General features: G+C 41.8%; 1 protein-coding gene and 1 pseudogene across 1 annotated transcript in view; both read left to right on the forward strand.

The window, feature by feature from the left end:
• FBXO36 (F-box protein 36) overlaps positions 1–26,025 on the forward strand; it is a 98,231-nt gene that overhangs the window by 55,057 nt on the left and 17,149 nt on the right. Inside the window, exons 2-3 of the mRNA XM_059053077.2 lie at positions 2,941–3,049; positions 21,579–21,751. Coding sequence (XP_058909060.1) covers positions 2,941–3,049; positions 21,579–21,751 — 282 coding nt within the window. The remainder of the gene's footprint in view (positions 1–2,940; positions 3,050–21,578; positions 21,752–26,025) is intronic.
• Positions 14,894–15,304, forward strand: LOC131750538 (lymphocyte antigen 6E pseudogene; annotated as a pseudogene).

Below are 26,025 nucleotides of genomic sequence, written 5' to 3' on the forward strand. Positions count from 1 at the left end.
TGTTTTAATAAGTACAGTATGTAGAACATAATAGAGTCGACTAGGCTAAGTTGTGGTTCTGAGGCGCAGATTTCTGTGTACTGCTCTGTAGAGGTGGTCTGATGAGTTGTAGTATGCAGGTTGTACGTAAAGAAAGCTTCGTGACTCAGAACAAACCCTGTGTTTAAGAGTTAGGAGTGAGGAGGCTTGGGTTCTGGTTTTAGCCAGCCGTGTTTCCTTAGGCAAGTGTTATATCCTTAGGCATTTACCTTAAATACCTCAGAGGAGCCAGTAGTATGCTTGTCTGTGTGTGCAAGGTAACTTGAGTCTGTGCCCTTAGGGGTCTCCCTCTAGAGGCCATGACGGCAAGCACTTTGAATATTGCCTTCTCAATCAGTACCAGAGGGCTAATTAATTAGCAGAAGAAATGTCAGAAATAATTTTTAATTGGTGAAATCGATGATGTGCAAGGTATGAAGCTGACAAGTAAGATTGTACAAGTGTCTGCCTTTTTTTTGAACAATGTAAGAAGTAAGTTCCATAACCAAATGTTTCTGGGTTACGCCCTGTCTAGAACTCCAAGCATTCCAAAACTTTCCACTTAACCCACGACTTAGTTGCTTGATCTAGCTAGAGGGGTAGCTGATTAGGTCATTTAGGTGCACTTGTCCCAGAGAGAAACTTTCCTGAGAAGGTTCCCGTAGGGTGCCAGAGTGGATGGGAGGGGGCACCCCACCGAGCTTCCAGAAACACGTTTTGGACTCCTGTGGTGTCTGTCTTATGTCAGAATTTAATTGTAACATAACATCTCGTAGTGTTGTTGTAGGGAGGGATACCTATCACTTCTGACTTAACCTGTTTGAAATATTTTCCTCACATGAGTCACAGGAAATGGACTAAATTATTTCTGACTCCCCAACTAGTTCTAAAAGTTCTAGATTATGTGTATAAAGAATGTAGCATTAGATTCAGATGACCTGGCAATCTTCATCCAATAGCAAGGGAATATTATTTATAATATTTAATGTTAATTAATTAATTTTTGGCTGCATTGGGTCTTCGTTGCTGTAAGCAGGCTTTCTCTAGTCGCGGTGAGCACGGGCTACTCTTCGTTGCAGTGCGTGAGCTTCTCACTGCAGTGGCTTCTCTTGTTGCAGAGCATGGGGTCTAGGTGAGAGGGCTTCAGTAGCTGTGGCATGCAGGCTCAGTAGTTGTGGCTCGCGGGCTCTAGAGCGCAGGCTCAGTTGTTGTGGCGCGTGTGCTCAGTTGCTCCACGGCATGTGGCATCTTCCCAGATCAGGGCTCGAACCTGTGTCCCATGCATTGGCAGGCGGGTTCTTAACCACTGTACCACCAGGGAAGCCCTTAATATTAATTTTAATAGTACTTAATAGAAGGAGATGAAAAGGAAAATTGAAGTGCAGAGAGATTAAATAAATGAGCCAAGTCTGTCTTTGGTCCAAAATTCATGCTCTTTCTCCTGTAATACCTGACACCCTTTGGTTATAGATGGAACTGTGTTCCCCCCTTTAAAGTCTTATGTTGAAACCCTAACCCTTAATGTAACTGTATTTGTACATAGGGCCTTTCAAGAACTAATTCAGGTTAAATGAGGTCATCAGTGTGGGGCCCTAATCCAATATGACCAGTGTCCTTATAAGAAGAGGAAGAGACACCAGGGATGCACATGCTCAGAGGAAAGATCACGTGAGGGCACAGTGAGAAGGTGGCATCTGCAACCAAGGAGAGAGGCCTCAGGAGACACCAAACCTGCCAACACCTTGATCTTGGACTTGCAGCCTCCAGAACTGTGAGGGAATACATTTCTGTTGTTCAAGCCAGCCAGTCTGTGATATATTTTTATGGCAGCCCTAGTAGACTGATATACCCTTAACTCTATGGAGATGGGTCAGAAGGATACCAAAGAGGATGATTTTGGTGAGCCTCATGCTGAGAAAAAACAAAGTGGCAGGCCAAGGGGTCTTCTGAAAGGAATCAGAGACCACAGTAATCTGAGATTATGGAGCTCTGTAACCTACGCATGTATATATTTTCCCTCTGCTCCCAAGGCAGTAGCCCAAGGAGGTGCACCCAGGACCTGTGAGGACCACAGGGAGTGTTGGGTGGCTGGGGATGGGGGAGAGGAAACTAAATAAAGGGAGGCCTCTTAGCAAGTTTCACCTACTTAACAATTTTGCCTGGGGTAGAGCTGAACTAATTTTAACCTTACATGGGAAAGCCAGTGAGGGAAGAAACCAAAACTAGAAAGCCAACCAGTTTCTCAGCACTCTCTGTCTCCTTACCCATCTTTTCCCTGGGAGCCCTACTTCAGGAAGAGTTTGGCTGACACTGCTATGAAATCAACATAGAAACTAAGTGCGGTACATAACCATGGAAATGAGGTTTGCTTCTGATAAACCAAAATGCTCATAAAAGTCAAATGCACTATCAGCAGATCCATTACCAAGAAGTGTCCTGGGTAATGACACTCTGATGCATCAATCAAGGCATGATGGTGCTTTTCCTGGCTCTATCCAAGTACCTGTCTCTCTCCACGAGAAAAGTATCCACTCCTCGTCTCTGCTCTGTAGACAGGGAAGGGAGGAGGAGAGCTAAGCTATTCTTTTGGAAATGGCTCCCAAAGGTAAAGAATCTCTATTCTCAGGAACAGCTAGCCATTCGGCTCTGGGTGATTTAACACCAATTGACTTGATAGATTTTTAAGATTCCTTCCAGCACTTTGGTTTTGTGCCGCTAATTTCTAAGGAAAATGTTCACTGATGCACAGACCTCACTTCTAATTTGATGTGACGCCAGTTTGTGAAGTTATACCTGCTGTTGGACACACAGCCTTATGTGCCTTCCATGACGGTGATTTGTTTTAAAACCCCAGACCTAAACGCAGCTGTTGGTATTGAAATCAGTTTTAGTTCATCTCACTTTCTATCTGTTCAATTACAGGTAATCTTTAGATGGTGGAAGATCTCTCTGAGGAGTGAGTATAGATCAACAAAACCTGGAGAAACAAAAGAAACTCATGAAGCCTTCCTAGAGAACTCACATCTTCAGGGTAAGGAAGGGAACATATTATGTATACTTGCTGCTGTTAATTCTCTTTAGTTAGTGACAGATTTTGTCAGTGAAGTATCCAGTATCTCATCATTTGAAATGATATGTAATTATGTACTTAATTGGATATAACAGATATGATAGAACATTGAGATCTTAAAAGGCAGAAAATCGTTAACATATCCTGAAATTTCTTTTGGGAAAAAATCATTAAGCATTTAAGTTTCCAGGTTAACATGTAGATTTCATTAATAATCTTAAATCATGTAGTAAATATAAATTTTTAACCTAATATTTAATTAAAACAGGTTTCCTTTAGTTAAAAATAAGTTAAAAGATTATTCAATGATGGCTGTAAAGCAATTATACTCCAATAAAGATGTTTAAAAAAAGATTACTCAAAAACATAATCAAATTATGAGACTTCCCTGGTGGCACAGTGGTTAAGAATCCGCCTGCCAAAGACCGGGACATGGGTTTGAGCCCTGGTCTGGGAAGATCCCACATGCCGTGGAGCAACTAAGCCTGTGCACCACAACTACCGAGCCTGTGCTCTAGAAGCCGCGAGCCACAACTACTGAGCTGGCGTGCCACAACTACTGAAGCCCGTGCTCCACAACAAGAGAAGCCACCGCAGGGAGAAGCCCGCACACCGCAACAAAGAGTAGTCCCCACTCGCTGCAACTAGAGAAAGCCCGGGTGCCTAGCAACGAAGACCCAATGCAGCCAAATTAATTAATTAATTAATTAAAAAAATATTCAAATTATCAATTGCTTGAATTCTTATGCATTTTGGCATTCATTTAGAATCTCTACCATTTCTTTTAATATCAAGGTTTGCATGAGAAGCAGTCTTAATCGAGTAGCATTTGGACTTAATAATAGAAATTGTCCTTCAGTTTCCCCTTTGTTTTTTTCTTTCTCAATGTGAAGATTTCAAACATAAAGTGTAGACAGAATGTTTTTTAAAAAAAACTCCCATGTACCCATAACCCAGTTCAATACTACTCAAAATGTGGCCAAAAATGTACACAAACCTACTGTTCTCACTGGATTATTTTGAAGTGAATCTCAGTTGTTGCATCACTTCATCCTAAACTATTTCAGTATGTGTCTCTGAAAGGAATCTCTTTAAACTCTTCAATAATTATTCCTTAATAATAAACTTTTAAAGCTAGAAGGCACTTTAGAGATCCTTATTTTACTAGGAGTAATTAACAATGATATTAATATAATATCAAGCACTTTCATATCCATGTTCTCAATTTGTTATTATAATATTTTTTGTGTAATAAATAGTATTATTGCTTTTTCTCAAATGAGATTCAGAATGGATGTGACTTTCCCAGGTCCCACAGCTAACTACTGACATTGCCAGGCCTAAGCATTGAGAATAGAAAACAAAAAAATCTTATTTTAATTTCATTTATTTATTTTTTGTTTGTTTTTAAAAAATATTTATTTATTTACTTTTGGCTGCGTTGGGTCTTAGTTGCGGCACATGGGATCTTTCACTGCAGTGTGCAGACTTCTCTCTAGTTGTGGTGCGTGGGCTCAATAGTTGCGGCATGTGGGCTTAGTTGCCCCGCAGCATGTGAGATCTTAGTTCCCCGATCAGGCATCGAACCCGCATCCCCTGCATTGGAAGGTGGATTCTTAACCACTGGACCACCAGGGAAGTCCTCCCAAAATCTTACTTTTATTTTTTATTTATTTTTAAAATAAATAAATTTATTTATTTTTAAAATAAATAAATTTATTTATTTTTAAAATAAATAAATTTATTTATTTAAAAAATAAATAAATTTATTTATTTTTGGCTGCATTGGGTCTTCATTGCTGTGTGCGGGCTTTCTCTAGTTGTGGCGAGCAGGGGCTACTCTTCATTGTGGCACGTGGGCTTCTCATTGTGGTGGCTTCTCGTTGCAGAGCACAGGCTCTAGGCACGCGGGCTTCAGTAGTTGTGGCACGCGGGCTGAGTAGTTGTGGCTCACGGACTCTAGAGTGCAGGCTCAGTAGTTGTGGCGCATGGGCTTAGTTGCTCCACGGCATGTGGTCTCTTCCTGGACCAGGACTCAAACCCGTGTCCCTTGCATTGGCAGGCGGATTCTCAACCACTGCGCCTCCAGGGAAGTCCAAAATCTTACTTTTAAAAGGCACGTTCTGGGTGGATCTTTGATAATCAGCGTTGTTAAAGACTTTCTGTTATTTAACACTATAGCATGTAATGGTTGTTTTTTAAGAGAGAGAGTAGGTTTGGTTTGGTTTTGCTTCCTTAAATAGTTAAACATCTGGATTGATTGCACTCAGGTTTTGATACTATACACATTTTGTTAACTTCTTTATAGAAAGTATTTATAAAATTCATTATTGGCTTGAAAAGAACCATGTTGAAGAAAGACTGCCCACTTTTCATTGAATAAATATCAGTCTAGGGCTTCCCTGGTGGCACAGTGGTTGAGAGTCCGCCTGCCGATGCAGGGGACAGGGGTTCGTGCCCCGGTCCGGGAGCCGCGGTCCCACGTGGTCTGGTCCCACGTACCGCAAAAAAAAAAAAAAAAAAAAAATCAGTCTAGGCAGGCCTTACTTATTTAATTGTGGGATAGACAGGTTTCTGCCCAGATAGCTATAAAGTAAACTTCTGTAAAACACATTTCTTTTTCAAGTTAGGTTCCATTTTATTTTCTAAGCACAACGGTACCTAATCCAGAGCTATATGTCTAGGGAGTGCTGAATATTTGTTGACAGACCACGGGATTTTTCCGATTGACTTCGACAAAAACCTGGAGATGTGGGTTTGGGCCAGAGAGATGGGACGTGATCTTCTCTTGAGTAGAAGCTTAAGGGCCAAACACCTATCTCTTGCGTCTCTGACACCCTTGCCCCCTAATAAAACACTGGCGGTGAGGGTGGGGCAACATCAGCTTCAGGATGACCACTTGTGGATTTCCTGATCCCGGAAGAATAAACAAGAAGGCGGGAATTTATGAGTCTGACAGAGACCTGGCTTCCTGCTGGCTCCCCACCCGCATGGAGAGAGGAGAGTTGAGGAATTCAGTGGAGGAATACACCCAAACAGGCTTTTAAAATGGCAGTTTTGAGAGCTGCAGTCTCGCGCCAGGAACAGCACAGAGATACCAAATTAAATTTGGTCTGGCAAGTTCAAAGGCATCTGCGTCTCACTTTGTAGCCTTCCTTCAGCACTGGAGTCTTGGCAGAGGGAAAAACTCCAACCAACACTGTTGTTCTTCCTTCTCTCCCCCCTCAGTTCTTAGGGAATCCCTCAGAAAGCCCAGAAGAGGGGTGCGCTGTGGCACAGAGCGGGGCTCAGGGGTCAGCGGCCAGGTTAGAATCTCTGCTGCCTCTGCCGGGTTCTGTGACCCCCTCCGTGAGCCCATTTCCTCCTCCTATCTGAGGGTCAAATGCTTACTTGATGTGGTCGCTTTGAGCTTTCCATGACCTGACACGTGAAAGGTATTTAGAAAGGCGCACAGTACAGAATCAGCTCTTAATCGTTGTTTGCTGTTATTAAGTTTAGGATGTTTGGATTTATTTCGCCCCACCCCCTCCTTATCATATTCCCAAGATCCCCCCAAAGTCTTTTCATCCAAAGTCTTCTCTTGCTCTAACATCCTAAACACCAGCGGCACGTTTCTAGAAATCTGGGTCAGCCTTGGTGTCAGTCCTGACAGAGGACGAGAACCGTGTTCTCTTGCTTCCTTGGCCTCTCAGCAGCACTAGTTCAGGGGTGACGTTTTCTTCCCTGGCTTCCGGGAGCACCTGGGTCTTGGTCCTCCTCCTGCCTCACTGGCGTCTTCTTGGTCTCCTTGCTGGGTCCTCTGTACTTACCCCCCGGGGGATCGGATCCAGTCTCTGGCTTTAAATGCTGCCCACGAGGGGATGAGTCCCAAGTTGGTATCTCCAGCCTGCACCTCTCCCCGGAACTCCACACTCAGATATTTATCTAGCTGCCCCCTGGATGTCTCCACTAGCGTATCTAATAGGCTCTCAAGGTAACGTGTCCAGAAATAGCTCCTGATCCTCCCTCTGCCAACATAAGGCCCCCAATCCTGGAGTTATCCTTGGTTCCTTTCTTTCTCTTACAGGTTCGATCCAATCCTTCAGCAAAACCAGAATCTCAACTGTGTTCCTCTGTGTGCACGCCCCTCGCTGGGGTCTCTCTGTGTGTCCGAATGTCTTCTTCTCATAAGAATACTAGTCATGGGACTTCCCTGGTGGTCCAGCAGCTAAGACTGTACACTCACAGTGCAGGGGCCCCGGGTTCCATCCTTGGTAAGGGAACTAGATCCCACATGCCACAACTGAGAGTTTGCATTGCCACAACTAAGACCAGGCACAGCCAAATAAATAAATATATATATTTTTAAAGAGTACTAGTCAGATTGGATTAGAACCCACCTATATGACCTAATTTAACCTAATTACCTGTATTTTTAAATTATTTATTTATTTTTTTAGTGTTTCCATTAGTCTTTCAAATACCCTTCCTAGTTACCTCTTTAAAGGCCCATCTCCCAGTAGAGTCACAGGCAAAGGTACTGGGGTTTAGGACTTAAATATAGGAATCTGGGGGAAGTGAGGAGGGCACAATTCAGCCGATAACTAAATTTGTACTTTCCAGGTAGCAGAAGTCCTATAATCTGTAATCAGAGTGTATCTTTATTAAGTTAATAATTAATGAATATATTGGTTTCCTATTGCTGGTGTAACAAATTACCACAAATTTAGTGGCTTAAATGATAAAAAAGTATCATCTTACATTTTTGGAGTGCCGAAGTGTCACTGGGCTAAGATCAAAGTGTTGGTAGGACTGTGTTCCCTCTGAGGGCTCTAGGGGAGGGTCCATTCCCTTGCCTTTTCCAGGTTCTAAAGGCTGCCTATTCCTTGGCTCATGGTCTCTGCCTTCATCTTCAAAGCCAGCAATGGGCAGTCCAGTCTTTCTCATCCTGACACTGCTTCCGGGTCCCTTCTGCCTCCCTTTTCTCCTTCTAAGAACCCTTATGATTACATTGGGCTCACCCAGTTCATCCAGGGTTATCTCGCTATCTCAAGATCTTTAATCACATCTGCAAAGTCCCTTTTGCCATGTAAGGTCACAGGTTCTGGAGATTAGGATGTAGGACATCTGAAGGGGTTGGGGAGGAATGGCAGCATTATTCTTCCTACCACGATGATATATGTCACAACAACCTAAATTATAAAATCAGAAACATTGCTGGTCTTTCTTCTAGATTTGATTTTTCTTGTTGGTTTTTTTTTTTTTTTTTGGCCATGCAGCACAGCATGTGGGATCTTGGTTCCCCGACCAGGGATCAAACCTGTGCCCCCTGCATTGGAAGCGCGGAGTCTTAACCACCGGACCTCCAGGGAAGTCCCAGATTTGTATTTTTAAAAGACAAAAATCATATATTTATTATTTTAAAAGTCATCCCTACACTACAAAGTATAGAGAACTGTTAGCGTGGCAATTAAGGGTGTTGCTTAATACAGACTACCTCTGTTCAAACTCTGGCTCCAAATCCACTAGGTATGTAACATAGGGCAAATTATTTATTTATTTCTTTATTTTCTTGGCTGTGTCGGGTCTTCGTTGTGGCACGCAGGGTCTTCATCGAGGCATGTGGAATCTTTCACTGCAGTGAGGGCTTTTCACTGCAGTGTGCGGGCTTCTCTCTAGTTGTGGCGTGCAGATTTTTTTCTCTCTCTAGTTGTGGTGCGCAGGCTCCAGGGTGCATGGGCTCTGTAGTTTGCAGCACGCGGCTCTCTCATTGAGGTGTGCAAGCTCAGTAGTTGTGGTGCGTGGGTTTAGTTGCCCCACGCATGTGGGATCTTAGTTCCCTGACCAGGGATTGAACCTGAGTCCCCTGCATTGGAAGGGGGATTCTTTACCACTGTACCACCAGGCAAGTCCCTGGGCAAATTATTTAATCAGTTTGGATCTCAGTTTCCTCAATGGTCGATAATGGAAATAATAATAGCATCTACCTCATAGGGTCCTTATGAAGATTAATTGAATGAAGCGCTTAGAATTTGCCTAGCATATGATAAGAACTCAGTAAATTCTAGCTATTACAAGTTTTTTAAAATTTTTAATTTTTTAAATTTTTGGGGCTGTGTTTGGTTTTCGGGCTTTCTCTAGTTGCAGCGAGCGGGGGCTACTCTTCATTGCGGTGCGCAGTCTTCTCATTGAGATGGCTTCTCTTGTTGTGGAGCATGGGCTTTAGGCCCCCAGACTTCAGTAGTTGCAGCACACGGGCTCATTAGTTGTGGCTCACGGACTCTAGAGTGCAGGCTCAGTAGTTGTGGCTCACAGGCTTAGTTGCTCCACGGCATGTGGGATCTTCCCAGACCAGGGCTTGAACCCACGTCCCCTGCATTGGCAGGAGGATTCTTGACCACTGCACCACCAGGGAAGTCCTTAATGGGCATTTTCAAAAGCCTTTAGGTACATTCTGGGACGTGTTTATCTTTGAACAATTATGTGAGAACGTCAATAGCATAGATTCTTAGTTGTAGAATTGCTAGGTCCAAAGATATTTACATTATAAATTTTGATAGGTACGGAGTATATTATTTGAGGGGTGAATTCTTGAAAACCTTGTGTAAGTCAAGGTTAACTTGACAAAGATGGTATTTCTGTTAACCAGCTTGAGTAGCACTGTCAAGGATGTAGCACAAATGCCATCTACAACTCATCTGACCTCTGTAATTATGCCAACTTTATAATTATGCTATTTTTGAAAGAATTTTAAATTGAGTGATTTACATTATTTCCATGTTTGTTCATAAAATGAGACTTCATTAATATTTTGATGTAACCATATTTCAATTCTGAGTAACTGACAACTTAAATAAGATGCCAGTCACTTCTCTATACTCACAAATTGCTCTCCCAAAAAGTGTGTATTAAATATTAAAGTACTGAATGTTAATATAACCATCCAACAGGATATAGGAGTTTTCTTATACCTTTGCCATCATTAATTAGATATTGTTACTCTTTTTAATCTGTTCCAGTCTGATGGTAAAAATAGTATCATGTTTAATTAACATTTTCCTGAAAACTAGTAAAAATCCCATCATGTTTAATTGCCATTTATATTCTTTTTGTAATTTGCCTGGTTATACTCTTTGCCCATTTGTCTATGAAGTTTGAATTTTTTTCTCTGAGACCTTTAAAAATCTGAGAAAACATCTATAGATATTTCCCCCCTAAGCTAAATCGATTGGAACAACCAGAAAATTAGCAATCGGGAATATTTTTAAAATTTAATTTACGGCAAAAATGTGCCCGTATAAACTCAACTGAAAGCGCTCACTCATGGACTGAGGTTGAATCCAACCTAAAAATAAATTGTTTTCCAACTTATAGCCATTTTATAAGTTGTTGTCCATTTTTAAGTTGGTTGCTTAGATCTTCAATGAGTTATAAGTGGTGGTTAGGTATATAGGCCAATCCACAAAAATCTCTGTGATAAAACCAAATGACCTCAACAACCATATTTTCTGAACCAAATGACAAAGTTTTTTTTGTTTCTGCTATTGCATATGAAAGGAAATGTGGGAGATACGGTTTAGATGTCAAAGAATTGAAATTTCCATGAATGTTTAGATGATTTATTGGGAGAATGGGACAATGTTTGAAATGGGGACTATAATGGAAAATTGATATCATTAATAAATACTAATATCCTGAAATATTGGCCTGAGTTATAGATCCTAGGAATATTGGTATGCCAGGAATCAGAAAGTGGGAAAGAATGGTCCTTACCTTCCTCCCAAATTTGGCTGGCTGCATGCCATGGATCCATAATCCATTTTCTCTAGATCCTTTCTTGAGGCCCATATCTCAACCTTTGACCTGGGATTTCATTTTCTCATGCTTAGCTACCATCTCTTAGTCTATTCTTCTTCTTCTCTTTGCTCTCCCTAACCAGCTGCTCTTTGTCTTCAGCCTGAATCTCTAGAATTTCTAGAGACCTGGGGTCGGGTTCTATAGGTGGAGGGTTAGGTGGCAGGGGGCAGAAGCATGGGAGCCTGCTCTGGGCTACAGAGCAGGGAAGACAGATCTAAGTAAGGCTCTCATATTTTATCATTTTTTTATTAACTTTTGAGATATGAAAAAAAAACCCACAAATAAATGCATGTAGTAAAATAAAAGATGAATCAGTTTAAAAAGGATAGGTATAGACCACCAGAGGGCAGACAGCAGAAGCAAAAAGAACTAAAATCCTGCAGCCTGTGGAGCAAAAACCACATTCACAGAAAGACAAGATGAAAAGGCAGAGGGCTGTGTACCAGATGAAGGAACAAGATAAAACCCCAGAAAAACAACTAAATGAAGTGGAGATAGGAAACCTTCCAGAAAAAGAATTCAGAATAATGATAGTGAAGATGATCCAGGACCTAGGAAAAAGAATGGAGGCAAAGATCAAGAAGATGCAAGAAATGTTTAACAAAGACCAGAAGAATTAAAGAACAATCACCTAGAAGAATTAAAGAACAAACACACAGAGATGAACAATACAATAACTGAAATGAAAAATACACTAGAAGGAATCAATAGCAGAATAACCGAGGCAGAAGAACGGATAAGTGACCTGGAAGACAGAATGGTGGAATTCACTGCCGCCGAACAGGATAAAAAAAGAAAAAAAAGAATGAAGAGAAATGAAGACAGCCTAAGAGACTTCTGGGACAACATTAAATGCAACAACATTTGCATTAGAGGGGTCCCAGAAGGAGAAGAGAGAGAGAAAGGACCCAAGAAAATATTTGAAGAGATTATAGTCAAAAACTTCCCTGACATGGGAAAGGAAATAGCCACCCAAGTCCAGGAAATGCAGAGAGTCCCAGGCAGCATAAACCCAAGGAGAAACATGTCAAGACACATAGTAATCAAACTGACAAAAATTAAAGGCAAAGAAAAATTATTGAAAGCAAAAAGGGAAAAATGACAAATAACATACAAGGGAACTCTCATAAGGTTAACAGCTGATTTCTCAGCAGAAACTCTACAAGCCAGAAGGGAGTGGCATGATATATTTAGAGTGATGAAAGGGAAGAACCTACAACCAAGATTACTCTACCTGGCAAGGATCTCCTTCAGATTCAATGGTGAAATCAAAAGGTTTACAGACAAGCAAAAGCTAACAGAATTCAGCACCACCAAACCAGCTCTACAACAAGTGCTAAAGGAACTTCTCTAAGTGGGAAACACAAGAGAAGGAAAGGACCTACAAAAACAACCCCATAACAATTAAGACAATGTTAATAGGAACATAAATATGGATAATTACCTTCAACGTGAATGGATTAAATGCTCCAGCCAAAAGACACAGGCTTGCTCGATGGATACAAAAACAAGACCCATCTATATGCTGTCTACAAGAGATCCACTTCAGACCTAGGGACACATACAGACTGAAAGTGAGGGGATGGAAAAAGATATTCCATGCAAATGGAAATCAAAAGAAAGCTGGAGTAGCAATACTCATATCAGATAAAATAGACTTTAAAATAAAGAATGTTACAAGGAACAAGGAAGGACACTACATAATGATCAAGGAATCAGTCCAAGAAAATATAACAATTATATATGCACCCAACATAGGAGCACCTCAATACATAAGGCAACTGCTAACAGCTATAAAAGAGGGAATTGACAGTAACACAGTAATAGTGGGGGACTTTAACACCTCACTTACACCAATGGACACATCATCCAAACAGAAAATTAATAAGGTAACACAAGCTTTAAATAACACAATAGACCAGATAGATTTAATTGATATTTATAGGACATTCCATCCCAAAACAGCAGATTACACTTTCTTCTCAAGTGCATACGGAACATTCTCCAGGATAGATCACATCTTGGGTCACAAATCAAACCTCAATAAATTTAAGAAAATTGAAATCATATCAAGCATCTTTTCTGACCACAACGCTTTGAGGTTAGAAATCAATTACAGGGAAAAAAACGTAAAAAACACAAACACATGGAGGCTAAACAATATGTTACTAAATAACCAAGAGATCACTGAAGAAATCAAAGAGGAAATCAAACAATACCTAGAGACAAATGACAACGAAAAGATGATGATCCAAAACCTATGGGATGCAGCAAAAGCAATTCTGAGAGGGAATTTTATAGCAATATAAGCCTACCTCAAGAAACAAGAGGGCTTCCCTAGTGGCGCAGTGGTTGAGAGTCCGCCTGCCGATGCAGGGGACACGGGTTTGTGCCCCGGTCCGGGAAGATCCCACATGCTATGGAGCGGCTGGGCTCGTGAGCCGTGGCCGCTGAGCCTGCATGTCCGGAGCCTGTGCTCTGCAACGGGAGAGGCCACAACAGTGAGAGGCCCGCCTAGCACACACACACAAAAAAAGAGAAACAAGAAAGATCTCAAATAAACAATCTAACCTTACACCTAAAGGAACTAGAGAAAGAAGAACAAACAAAGCCCAAAGTTAGTAGAAGGAAAGAAATCATAAAATCAGAGCAGAAATAAATGAAATAGAAACAAAGAAAACAATAACAAAGATCAATAAAACTAAAAGCTGGTTTTTGAGAAGATAAACACAATTGATAAACCATTAGCCAGACTCATCAAGAAAAAGAGGGAGAGGACTCAAATCAATAAAATTAGAAATGAAAAAAAAAAAGATAGGTATAGGATAAAAACAAGTTTCCTTCTGATCCCATGTTCCCATTCCCATGACAACCCTCATTAATACTTTCATATATATCCTTTGAGAAATGGTCTATGCATATATACAAAATATGTTAACACAAAAAGAAGAATCTTATACATTATGTTCTATACCTTTCCCTTTAAAAGTTTTTAAATTCAGAAGTATCTTAAACCCACATAAAAGAACAGAAGGTAATATTATAGATACCCAACACCACTAACATAAGATTTTAAAATTTGTCACGTTTACTTCATTGTATTCAAATTATAAAATATGTTGGTGTTGATAATGGTAATTTGTGCTTTCCTTTCTTGATCAATCTTGTTAGGGGTTTATTTTTTATTTAGTTTTTGAAAGAACTATATTTTAGCTCTGTTTATTTTCTCTGTTTTTATTATTGGTTTGTGTTCATACCTATATTATTTCCTTCTTCCTGCTTTTCTTAGGTCTGATTCGTTGTTCTTTTCTTAGCTGCTTGAGATGAAAGCTTATTGTTTTCAGCTATTTTTTCCACTACATTTCCCATAAGTGCTACTGTAGCTACATTAGATAAGTTTTGATAGGTTGCGTCTTTATTCTCATTCAGTTTAAAATATTTTCTAAGTTACTTTTTTATTTCTTCTCTGTTCCATAGATTATTTAGAAACATTTTACTTGAGTTCCAAGTAGCTGGGAATTTTTTGGTTATATATTTTTTCTTGATGTCTAGCTTAATTGCTTGTGATCAGAAAATCTACTCTGAATGGTTTTAATTTTTTTGAATTGTTTTAATATTTGTCATCCTTTCTCAGGGCCATAAGAATCTTCTCTTTATTATCCCAGTTTTCATATACATGCTGTTGAAGTGAGCACCATATTTACTTAATGTCTTTTAAAAGCATTTAAAAATTACATACAATATATACTCAAATTTCTGCCCCTCACCTATTTTTCCTCTATTCCCTTCTACTAACTGTTCTGAAATTGGTATCATTGCCAAGCATATTTTATTTTACAGAGTCTCAAATACACAAATAATATATACTGGGGAGTGCAGGCCGCACTTGGGCTCGGGGGGCTTGACTGCACGGCCGGGCCGGGGACCTGTGTCCGCCGGTGAGCAGGGCCGACTTCTTCGGCTTCGTGAGACCCCAGGCGGGAAGCCAGTCCCCTCCTGAATGAAGGTCTTCCTGCCGGTCCTGCTGGCTGCCCTCCTGGGTGTGGAGCGAGCCCACTCCCTGGTGTGCTTCCCTCGCGTGAATAAGAACAGCAGCTGGTACTGCCTGAAGCCCACCGTCCACTCCGATATGGACAGCTACCGTGTGACTATCTCTGCATCCGCCGGCATCGGGAATGTGGTGGACTTTGGCTATATCCTGAACAAGGGCTGCCCCATCCCGAGCGTCAGTGTCGGCGTGGCGAACGTGGGCACCCACTGCTGCCAGAGCTTCCTGTGCAACGTCAATGTGCCGACAGTGGGCGGCGGGCCGGCGCCACTGTGCTGGGCCTCGGGCGCCCGCTCAGCCTGCTGTCGGCTCTGCTGCGATTTGGCCTCTGACCGCCGGGACCCTGTGCCCGGCCCAGACTCCCAAAGCTCAGGAAGGAAGGAAGGCCCAGCCCCTCCCAGACCCAAGAGGATCTCGAAGCCTCCTCCTCTGATTCCTCACCCTGCTGATCCCACCCTCTAGGCCCTGGGTCCCCCTAGGCAGACCTACCCCCTGCACCCACACACCTGCCAGCTACCCTTACTTCCCGGTCAGCCTTCCAGGGGGAACCTGGGAACAGAGCCCGAGGGTCCCAGAGTCAGAACCGTGTCCTAGGGACATGCTGGGAGGGGCACCTGGTCCCAGGCCTGACCCTGTCCAGGCCCTGTCCGCCCGCAGGTGCAGAAGATGTGCTGTGTGGTCCGTGTGCCCTGCTGGGCATGGGTGAGTGTGTGGCCAGGTCTTGGCCTGTGTCAGGGGGAGAGGATGGGAGTAAGCGTCAGGAGTCCATCATCTGTAGCCCCCAGAGCCCCAAGTGCCAGCACAGATCCCCTTTCCCCTGGCATCTCTGCACACCACATTTCACTCACTTCAAGGGCCGCCTTTTGGAAGACAGGCCTTCCACTCTCCCCAGGTCTAGGCTGCTGACCCAGAAATCTGCTCCCAGCCCGAAATGCAGCTGCTCTCAGGCCCCCTCCCTCCACCGCCACACTGGAGCCCTGCTGCTGCTTCCGTGCCTCAAATAAACACAGATGTTCCCCCCCCAAAAATAATAATATATATTACTTTTATATATTTAAAGTTTTACATAAATGGTATACTGTATTGTTTTTCAAGTTCGTTTTATCATTGAACACTGTTTTTGAAATTTATCCATGTTGATATATGTATATCTAGTTCATTCATTTCAATGGCTTATGGTATTTTAGATTACAAACCATAGTTCAATCATCTCCCTTACTGAGGGTAGTTAGGTGGTTTCCACTTTTTTGCAACAATAAATCTTCACTTATCCTTGTGCAATGTGTGAGCATTTCTCTAAGTCAGGCATGTAGCGGTGTTTGTTGAGTTGTAGGATATGTGCCTCTTCAAGTTTACTAGGTATTGACAGTCTGCTCTCCAAATGAGTTAAATCAATTTATATTCCCATTGGCATTTTATGAGGGAGATGCTATTTTCCCACATTCTCACCAACATTTACTGTAATCAAAGATCAAACTGGGTATGTAAATTCCCTGATTAGTAATGAGGTCGAATACCCTTTCTTATATTTATTGCCCAATTTCCTTCTGAGAATTGCTCATTCATCTTCTTTGTCTATTTCTTGTATTTGGTTGTTTACCTTCTTTGTGTTGATTGTAGAAACTTTTTCTTATTTTGAGTACCAATTCCTTGGTTTGGTTATATGTGCTACAGATATTTCACCAAGTTTTGGGTTTATCTTTTTACCTTGTTTATGAGTTTTTACCCATATAGAAGTTTACAATTTTAATGGCATTCAAATTTGTCAGTCTTTTAATATATGGCTTGTACTTTTGTGTTTTGTTTAAGAAATCTTTCCCTACCCTGATTTTATAAGGAGGTACTCCTATGTTTTTAATTCTAAATATTTTATGGCTTGTTTGTCATATTTGGTCTTTAACTTATTCTCAAGTTTGTTTTTGGTTATGATGAGATGAAATGTTATAATTTCTTTTCCTGTATGGTCTGTCAATATTCCCAGCACCATTTATAGGATAGTTTTTTTTGTTTTTTTTTGCGGTATGCAGGCCTCTCACTGTTGTGGCCTCTCCCGTTGAGGAGCACAGGCTCCGGTCGCGCAGGCTCAGCGGCCATGGCTCACGGGCCCAGCCGCTCCGCGGCACGTGGGATCTTCCCGGACCGGGGCACGAACCCGTGTCCCCTGCATCGGCAGGCGGACTCTCAACCACTGCGCCACCAGGGAAGCTCCTTGACTGCTGTTTTGATTTGCCTTGTTTTGACACCTCCTCTAAAGTTTGTTATTTAAAACGTGTTTTATACAGTAGTAGTTGTTTATATTTGCCTATGTTTACTACCATTTCTTTCATCTTCATTGCTTCTGAAATTCTAGTCTTTCCTTCTGGGCAAATTTCTTTCTTCCTGAAGTATATCTTTAAGTATTTCAGGATCTCATCATGTAAATTGGGTCCATATGTGGCCAGGGCTCCTCAGGTGTAACGCCTTAAGTACAGCTCCTCAAGGATGGTTCCTTTAGATCTGAAGCCAGTGACAGGTTTTCTGTCCCCTCTCCCCCAACATATCACCATGGGACAGGCATGAGAGAATCACTATATACAATGCTCTTGAAACAGTGGGGAAATGATAGCTCCATGGGAATCATTGGTCCATAGAAATTCTGAAATCCAGCAGGGCACAGGTTATTAGTTCTTGATTAGAGCTCAAAACCTATCACTAGACTCTTTATGGCTTTTGGCTTCCCCTCTGGACTCTGGATTGCATCATCTGATTCATCTTTCATTTTTGGCAAAAGGGAGCCCATGCTTGCAGGTGTAGTTTTCTCAGCCTACCTCCCGCCTGTAGGAGTTTGGGGGTCCAGAGTCATCTTTTCCTTTTGTACTACCTCTGAACCCTTTCAGTTCAAGCTGGCAGTCAGTGTTCCCGCTGATATAATTCTCTTAAAAACTTTATGTGTTGTCTATTATTCTTATTGGGGTTCACTCCATTAGGCAAAACCACACCTACACATCTTGTTGCGATAAGCCCTTCTTTACTTTGGGTTTCTGTCCTTGACTCCCGAGTGACCATGCCCTTAAGCTGCTTGGAAGCGCTACAGTATCACTGAATGGTTCTTGACAAAGCGTTTTCCAGCCACACTCTCAGCATCATCTTTATACCATGTTTTCTTGACACTGCTCTGGATTTGATCTTTGCCTGGGAGTCATTTCTTAACTTTAGCGTTGCTTGCCATCTGAGGAGGCAGAGAAGGTTCAAAACCAGCAAATCCTGGCTCCTTTTTGAGAGAACTTCCTTCAGCTTATCCCATTCTGCTCACATTTTTACTTTAAGCAGCAAGAAGAAATCAGGCCACATGTTCAACAACCCTCTGCTTGGAAATCTTCTTAGCCAAGTCACACACCCACCAGGAATATTTCCTACTTTCCGTATTACAGCAGGCAATAATATTGCTAAACTTTCTGCCACTACATAGCAAGGATTCCCTTTCCTCCAGTTTTCTTCCACCTTTCTCCAGTTTTTTAATAATATTTTCCTCACTTTTCTTTAAGCCCTCACATGTAAAGCCTCATCAGAATCCATCAGGCTTTTATTAACAGATATTATTTACTTAGTGAAGGCTTCTCAGACTTTCACTAACACTCTCCTCAAGCTCATTCAAATCTCCACGTCCTTTCCAATTTCAATACCATTCCCACATTCTGGGTTTCCACCGTGGTACCACAACACTTGCAGGTACCTAAATCTTTATTGTCTATCGTTGTGTAACAAATTACCCCCAGACCCAATGGCTTAAAACAATAATAAATGTTTATTAACTCAGAGAGTTGGGTCAGGAATTTGGGAGCAGCTTACCCCAGCTGTTCTGATCCAAGGTGTCTCATGATGTTGCCTGGGACCCCGGTCATCTGAAGGCTTGGTTGGAGCTGGAGAATCCAGTTCCATGATGGCTCACACACCTGGCTGATTCAATTTCCTTCCCCATGGACCTCTCCATGGTGCTGCAGAGTAGTGTTAGGACATGGCAGTTGGCTTCTCCCAGATGAGTGATCCAAGCCAGAAGCCCCAAAGTCTTTTGTGACCTAGTCCTGGGGTATTTTTGCAATATCCTATTGGTTACACAGGTCAGCCCTAATTCAGTGTGGGCTGGGAACACACAGGGGCATGAATCCAAGAGTAGAGAATCAGGAGCTCTCTTGGAGGCTGGCTGCCACATAATCCAACACAAAAGAGCTGATTTTACTTTTCAAAATGGAGTTTGTTTTAACACTGTTTTCCTTATTTTATTTATTTATTTATTTGTTTAACTTATTTTTGGCTGCTTTGAGTCTTCGTTGCTGCACGTGGGCCCTTTCTAGTTGTGGCGAGCGGGGGCCACTCTTCCCCGAGGTGCGGGTACCTCTCATTGCAGTGGCCTCTCCTGCTGCAGAGCACAGGCTGTAGGCGCAGGCTCAGTAGTTGTGGCGCAGGGGCTCAGCCACTCCGCAGAATGCAGGATCCTCGCAGACCAGCGATCGAACCCGTGTCTCCTGCATTGGCAGGTGGATTCTTAACCACTGTGCCACCAGGGAAGTGCCTGTTTTCCTTATTTTAAAAGAAACAGATGTGGGAATTCCCTGGTGGTCCAGCGGTTAGGACTTGGGGCTCTCACTGCTGGGGCCCTGGGTTCCATCCCTGGTCTGGGATGTAGATGTTGGTTACATAAAAAACACAAACAAGCAAAAAAAATTTTTTCTAAGGACCCCAATACCTATACACTTTGAAACTATCATGTTATATACTTAGGTATATGTGTCCTTTTATAATTTTAAATTTAACATTTAAAAGACTTTATTGGTAGAGACTTTTTTTTTTTTCTTTTTTTTTGTCTGCACGGCCTATGGGATCTTAGTTCCCCAGCCAGGGGTTGAACCTGGGCCCTCAGCAGTGAAAGCACAGAGTCCTAACTGGACTGCCAGGGACTTTCTAAAGTACATCTGAACATGCTTTGAGTATGCTTTCCTGGAATTTTAAAATGTTTGAAACATCTACAATTATTTTAAGGAAATTTTATTGTACTAAGGGTTTTGTTTTGTTTTGTTTTTCCAATAAACAAGCGCTGCTTTTTCTTCTTATCCTGCTGGTGAGTCAAGGGTTCTTCATAATATCTAACCCTTTTAGGTCGAGTTTTTGAAGCGTTATTTTCCCCCCCAAGAAAGCCTTTGGACTTTAGAAATGCTTTGAATTGGAAGCACTTGGAATTTAGAAGCAAATAAAACCCTTAATGCCTCTAGAAAGCTGGACTAACGAGTTTTGGAGAGAAATCTTATATGGCCAGCTCTTCCAAGTTAGCACAATCAGAGCTTTTACATAAACATAGCCCACACCTTACATCCATTTTGAGATTGGAGATCCATCTACCCTTAGGATCACCGATCTGCCTGCTTCTGCAGGGAGCTGGGTATTCTTGACAGCTCCATTCCACTTGCCCTAGAAGGAGTGTTCCAGGTTGGGAAGGAAGGTGGTGCCCAAATCTTGAACAGTTAGTTCGCTGTAGAGAGTGCACTCTCTCCGTTCTAAGAGAAGTTCTCTGGAAAAGCTATATATAGTGGTGCTTTCAGAGGCAGAAGTGGAAAAATGAGCTTGAAGAGACTAAGAAAGTCCCCAGCTTTGGGACCACTGGAATCCACATGCATACTCCATTATAACCCCATTTTCCTTTCTCATAAAAAGAGGGAGCCTTCCTCCCTTCTTTCTTTCCTTCCTTTCATCCCTAGTTTTTAAAAAATTACATGGTGATATATTACAGAAAGATTACAAAATACAGATAAGCAAAAGGAAGAAAGTAAAAACTACCACCTGGATTTAATCACTGTTATAATCTGAATATGTATCCTTCCAAACATGTTTTATTATTTATTAGCCATTTCTTAGTTATTCAGAGAGCTGGGGTAAAAAAAAAAACAAACAAAAACCCAACCCTGTTTTCTCCTACATTAAACACGTTTGGGTAGATCATAGTGTTGGTTGATTCTTTGTGAACTATTTCCTATTTTGGAAATAACTGAAAAGATAGGAAAAACAATAGGCAAAAGTTGACACAATTTTCACGAAATATGCCTCTATTTTTTAAAAAATTATGTAAAGATGGGAATGAAAGAAGGTCAAGAAGAAGGAAGCAAGTTTCATAGAGAAACAATGTATAACAATAAGATAACAAAAGTCAATTAAAATCAGGAGATATTAATAATACACACCAATTGGGGGAAGGGAGGGGGGTAGAAAAAAAATGACATGGACCAGCATCTTTGCCCAGTCATGGAGGTTGGGAGGTTGAAGATGAGGATGACACTGAGACTAGTTAAGTCAGTTGTCTGGACTGGAATTTGACGCAGTCCATCACTGTGTTAAACAGTGAGTATACCTAACAGATTGTGATCTCAGGGCAAGGACAGCTGTTGGAAATACATGCCTTGTAAATACATGCCATTGGTCCCAAAGGCAGCTTGGTGAAAGCAGGAATGACTCAGCAAAATCTAACATCACTCTCGGGGGGGAAAAATGCCCCAAAGCTTGTCTCACTGATAATGATCATAGCTTTTCTGTGACTGCAAATGATAACTGTGTTGTTTTGTTGGCTTCTTTGAATTACAGTTCAAGTTGCCTTAATATTTGGTGCAAGAATATTAGACTATGTCTCCAATTTATGCGAAGGTAAAGTTGACTTCCTTGAATGGCTCTCAGACGATTTGCTCCTGAATATCCTTTCTTATCTGGATCTTGAAGACATTGCCAGGCTTTCTCAAACATCACGCAGGTTTGCAAAGGTAACAGTCAAATTATTTTGGGTCTGTATAGGATTTTCCTTGTGCTTCCTCAAAGTTGTTTAATTTTGTTTCAAGTATTTTTTAATATAGAAGTGGTTTATTATTTGCATTTATTTCAGCAAGCTTTTGTTGAATACTTATTTTATGACAGGTACTGTCCTAGGCACAGAGGCAACAGAGTTGAAAAGACATTCTTCTTGCCCTCCAGGAAATTATAGTCTAATAGGAGAGAGCCATACAGGTACAAATCATCACAACGTAGTGTGAGCAATTGAACAAGGGAAGTGTGAACAAGGTACTAAGACAGTACAAGGTGATTTCCTCTGCCTGGCTTCACAGAAGTGGGTTATTTTTTCTGTGTTTTGAGGGGAAAATAGGAGTTCATCGGGTGGTCTGGCTAGCTAGGGGCATTCCAGGTCAAAGGGGCATTCCAAGTCCAGGCAGAAACTCAGGCAGAGGCATGATGGCATAAAAGAAGAAGGAAGGAGGTGATTACTCCCCAGCCATTTCCATTTCTTTCAGTAAAAGCCCTTTTCTGAGTTACCTATCTCCCACTATGGGTGATTCTGAGGCACTGTTCCGTGTAGTGCCGTTTTCCCCCAAACTCACCAAATAGACTCTCTCACTTTGAATCCTCCTCAGAAGGACACAGGAATGGAAAACAGTTAGTGCCGATTTCAACCATTGTTAGGGCCTGGATGCAACTGTTATTAGTTCCTCTCCCTAGATCCTGGGAGGTGCCTTTGTTCCTGCCCCTTCAGCTATTCCTTCAATTCTAGAGCCCTGTCATGTCCTAAACACACACATACTATCCTTCCCTTTCATCCTTTTTGGCTTAAGTTCATCAGAGTTGGAGTTTGCTGCTTGCAACGGAAGAACCCTAACTCAGTATTTAGCTGTAATGTACCGGTGTCATCAACCAGGTAGTGTGAGCAATTCAACAGGGGAAGTGTGGACAAGGTACAAAGACTTGGCAGAAGGTACAGAGGTACAAGGTAGAAGGTCTTGGCCTTCCCCAATCAATAGAAATTGACTAGAGGCCAGACAAGACATGCAGTCAAGGCTTTATTGGGGCCCCTGCTGCAGCAGGGGGCAGCGGAGAACAAGCAACAGTTTCCCTTGTTTGCTGGCTCCCTGCCTTGAGGGCAAGCTTGTTCCTTACATGGGGTGAGGGTAGGGGTGTGTCCAGCAGTCAGGCTGGAGGGGTGGCTTAGGTGTTTTGCCCACCCCTTAGGTAGTGTTGTGTGCAGGGGGCATGCTCAGTACCCTGCTTTTGCTCCAGGCCCTTCAAAAGTGGCAGTTGAGGTTTTTTTCGGTCTCTTTGTATCTTTTGTCCACAATTTGACCCAGCTGCACATGCATGCAGTTATTTTTAGTCCCATACAGTTTCTTTGTATTGGGTTGCTCAAGGAGAGGTGTGTCCAGGTACAAGCATAGCAGCACTGTAGCAGAGGGTCCCAGCTCCCATCAAGGGGTCACAGGTCCCACCAGCCTGTCTCACCAGGGCAACGTCCATTTATACAAGAACCTGCAGCATCCCCCAAGATGATTCAAATCATAATCTTATTATCTTAAAAACTCAACATTTTTTTCACAGTCATGCAATAAAATTCCTTGATTTTTATATATTAATTTTAAGTTTACAATCTGTATTACTTAATATACCCCTTTTGAGTATAAAGACATGTATACTTGATTTTCCCCCCTAAAATGGAGGGCCAGAAACAAGTATTATGAATATCATTGTACTGTATTTGTTCTGCCCTTTAAAAAAACATACTAAAGTTAAGATTTTGTACTTGCTGCTGCTAAGAAGCTGATTATTCATGCTTTAAATGAAGGAGGATTTTTGTTTGTTTGCTGTTTGGTTTTTTGTTTTTTAATTGATGTGTAATTGATCAACAACACTCTGTCAGTTGCAGGTGCATTGTATGATGATTTGCTATTTCTATATGTTACAAAATGATCATCACTGAAGGAGAGTTTTAAGTGAATAAAATAAAGTAGTGGGAATGTATTAAAAGCTTCTGCCAGGGCCTGGGTTTGTCCTGAGAATAAATGGAAGGACTCGATAGGAAATGGCGGTGACTGCAGTGTCTTGTGAAATTGATTCCTTACGTGGAGATTCCTTACTTGGAGCAACTGGCTTCCCTCCGGGTTTTGCTCATTTCCACTTTCTATTCCTCTCCCTCTCAATGTCCTGCCATTATTTTAGCGCAATCTTGAAAATAGCCTCCATAATTTACCCGGCGCTCTAAAGTAAGGCTTTTCTAGGTTGCTGATTTCAGCCCTCAGAATCCTCGCAGAGCAGAATTATTCAAAGATGGAATATGATCCAAGGCTGCTGCTTTTTTCTTTCTGTGTAATATTAACCATTCATTTCTGTTGTTAGTCCAAATATTATATGTTCCATTTACATATTTTTCCCTTCATTTATAAACCACTTTCATTTACTGTTTTGCCCCCTCAGTTATTAAATTATTTTATTAAGGAAGAGTCCTCTATTTCAAACTTTTGGGGGCACATTTATTAGCAAATTAATTGTATCCCTGTCCCACTTTTTCCTGTGGTCCCAGGGAGGGAGGTTTCCTTCCTGTTCAAGGCCAGTGCCACCTGCCACCCAGCTCCAAGTTCCAACCCAAAGGATTTCAGGTGGTCACTTACCTCCTTTCTCTTCTGTGTGGTTGTTGTTATATATTTTTTACTTTTTATTTATAAATAATTTTAGATTTATAAAAGTGTTGTGAAGATAATACAGAGAGTTTGCATATACCCTTCACTCAGCTTCCCCTAATGCTAACATCTTACATAACCTGGGACATTTTATCAAAACTCAATGGTTAATGTTGCTACAATAATATTAACTAAAGCAAAGACTTGATTTGTATTTCATCAGTTTTTCAACTGATATCCTTTTGGTGTTTCAGGATCCAATCTGGGAAACTACGTTACATTTAGTGCCTATTTCTAAAGGTCTCTTTCAATTGGTTTTTCCTCTCCGTATTTGACTTTTCTTAAATCAGTCTCATCCTTCAAAGAACAAAAACTCTCAACTCTATTCTTATTCCATCTCTTTTCTTCCCTGTTTGTGAAAATAAGGGTTTACATAGCAGTTCACAATCAGCAAACCAGCACCATTCATCCTACTGAGATTTTATAATCTGTGATAAAATGGGGACAGTAAGGGTGATGTGAAGAGTTTGTCATCAAGCTAAATTCACTCCATTTAAATGACCGTTCTTTTTTTTTTTTTTTTTTTTTTTTTGCGGTACGCGGTCCTCTCACTGTTTTGGCCTCTCCCGTTGCGGAGCACAGGCTCCGGACGCACAGGCTCAGTGGCCATGGCTCACGGGCCCAGCCGCTCCATGGCATGTGGGACCCTCCCGGACCGGGGCACGAACCCGTGTCACATGCATCGGCAGGCGGACTCTCAACCATTGCACCACCAGGGAAGCCCTAAATGACCATTCTTTAACAGAGGTTAGGCCTTCCTATTTGGGGGAGATTTTAAATGTCCCTTCTTTTATAAAGTAGTGGTATTAAAATGTGATGATTTTAACAAATTATCCTTACTTGGCAAATTAAAAAGTCAGCAATCTTATTTTGGTTCTTGATTGTTGTTTTGTTTGATTTCTAAAAATTTTGCTGGTCTTAAAACATCCAAAATTCGGGAAGCCACTGGCCTTTTGTCTGTCTACCCTTCATCTCTCATTTCCCCTCTCTCTATGCCTCCTAAATATCTCTGGCCTCATTCACAGTAACCTCTTGGTTGTCACATCCAAAGGGCAAGGCCTTCCACGTCCTGACCCATCTCTGCTTCCAGAATTCTCTGGTGGGTCCTTTCATGGCTGCCCTTTCACTGCTTCATTGGTAGCTCTTCCATGCAGGCTGAGCATGGCCTTTCTAAAATGCACTCTGGTCATATCACTGCCCTGCTCAGTGACACTTAGTGATGTCCCATCATTTTTAGAATGAGATCCAAAGTCTTAGCTGGCACTTCAGGCCATGGTGCCCTGGCCCCAGCTCCTGCCCTCAGCCCCAGCCAGGTAGACTGCATGCAGCTGTTCCATGTGCTGGGCTCTCTGGGCCCCTTGGCCTTTGCTTATGCTGTTCCCTTTTGGAGGAATGCCTTCCCTTGTGACCCATCACTCTTAACTCCTGAATGCTTCTCATTTGGGCTTTGTGCTATATCCATTTTGTTTATATTTTTGAAAAAGAAAATTGATTTGCATTACAGTAACCAGGTTGAAAATTGAAAAAAAATTATATGTCTT

The sequence above is a fragment of the Kogia breviceps genome, chromosome 2 (assembly GCF_026419965.1).
Source record: "Kogia breviceps isolate mKogBre1 chromosome 2, mKogBre1 haplotype 1, whole genome shotgun sequence".
In the NCBI taxonomy this organism is placed as follows: domain Eukaryota; kingdom Metazoa; phylum Chordata; class Mammalia; order Artiodactyla; family Physeteridae; genus Kogia; species Kogia breviceps.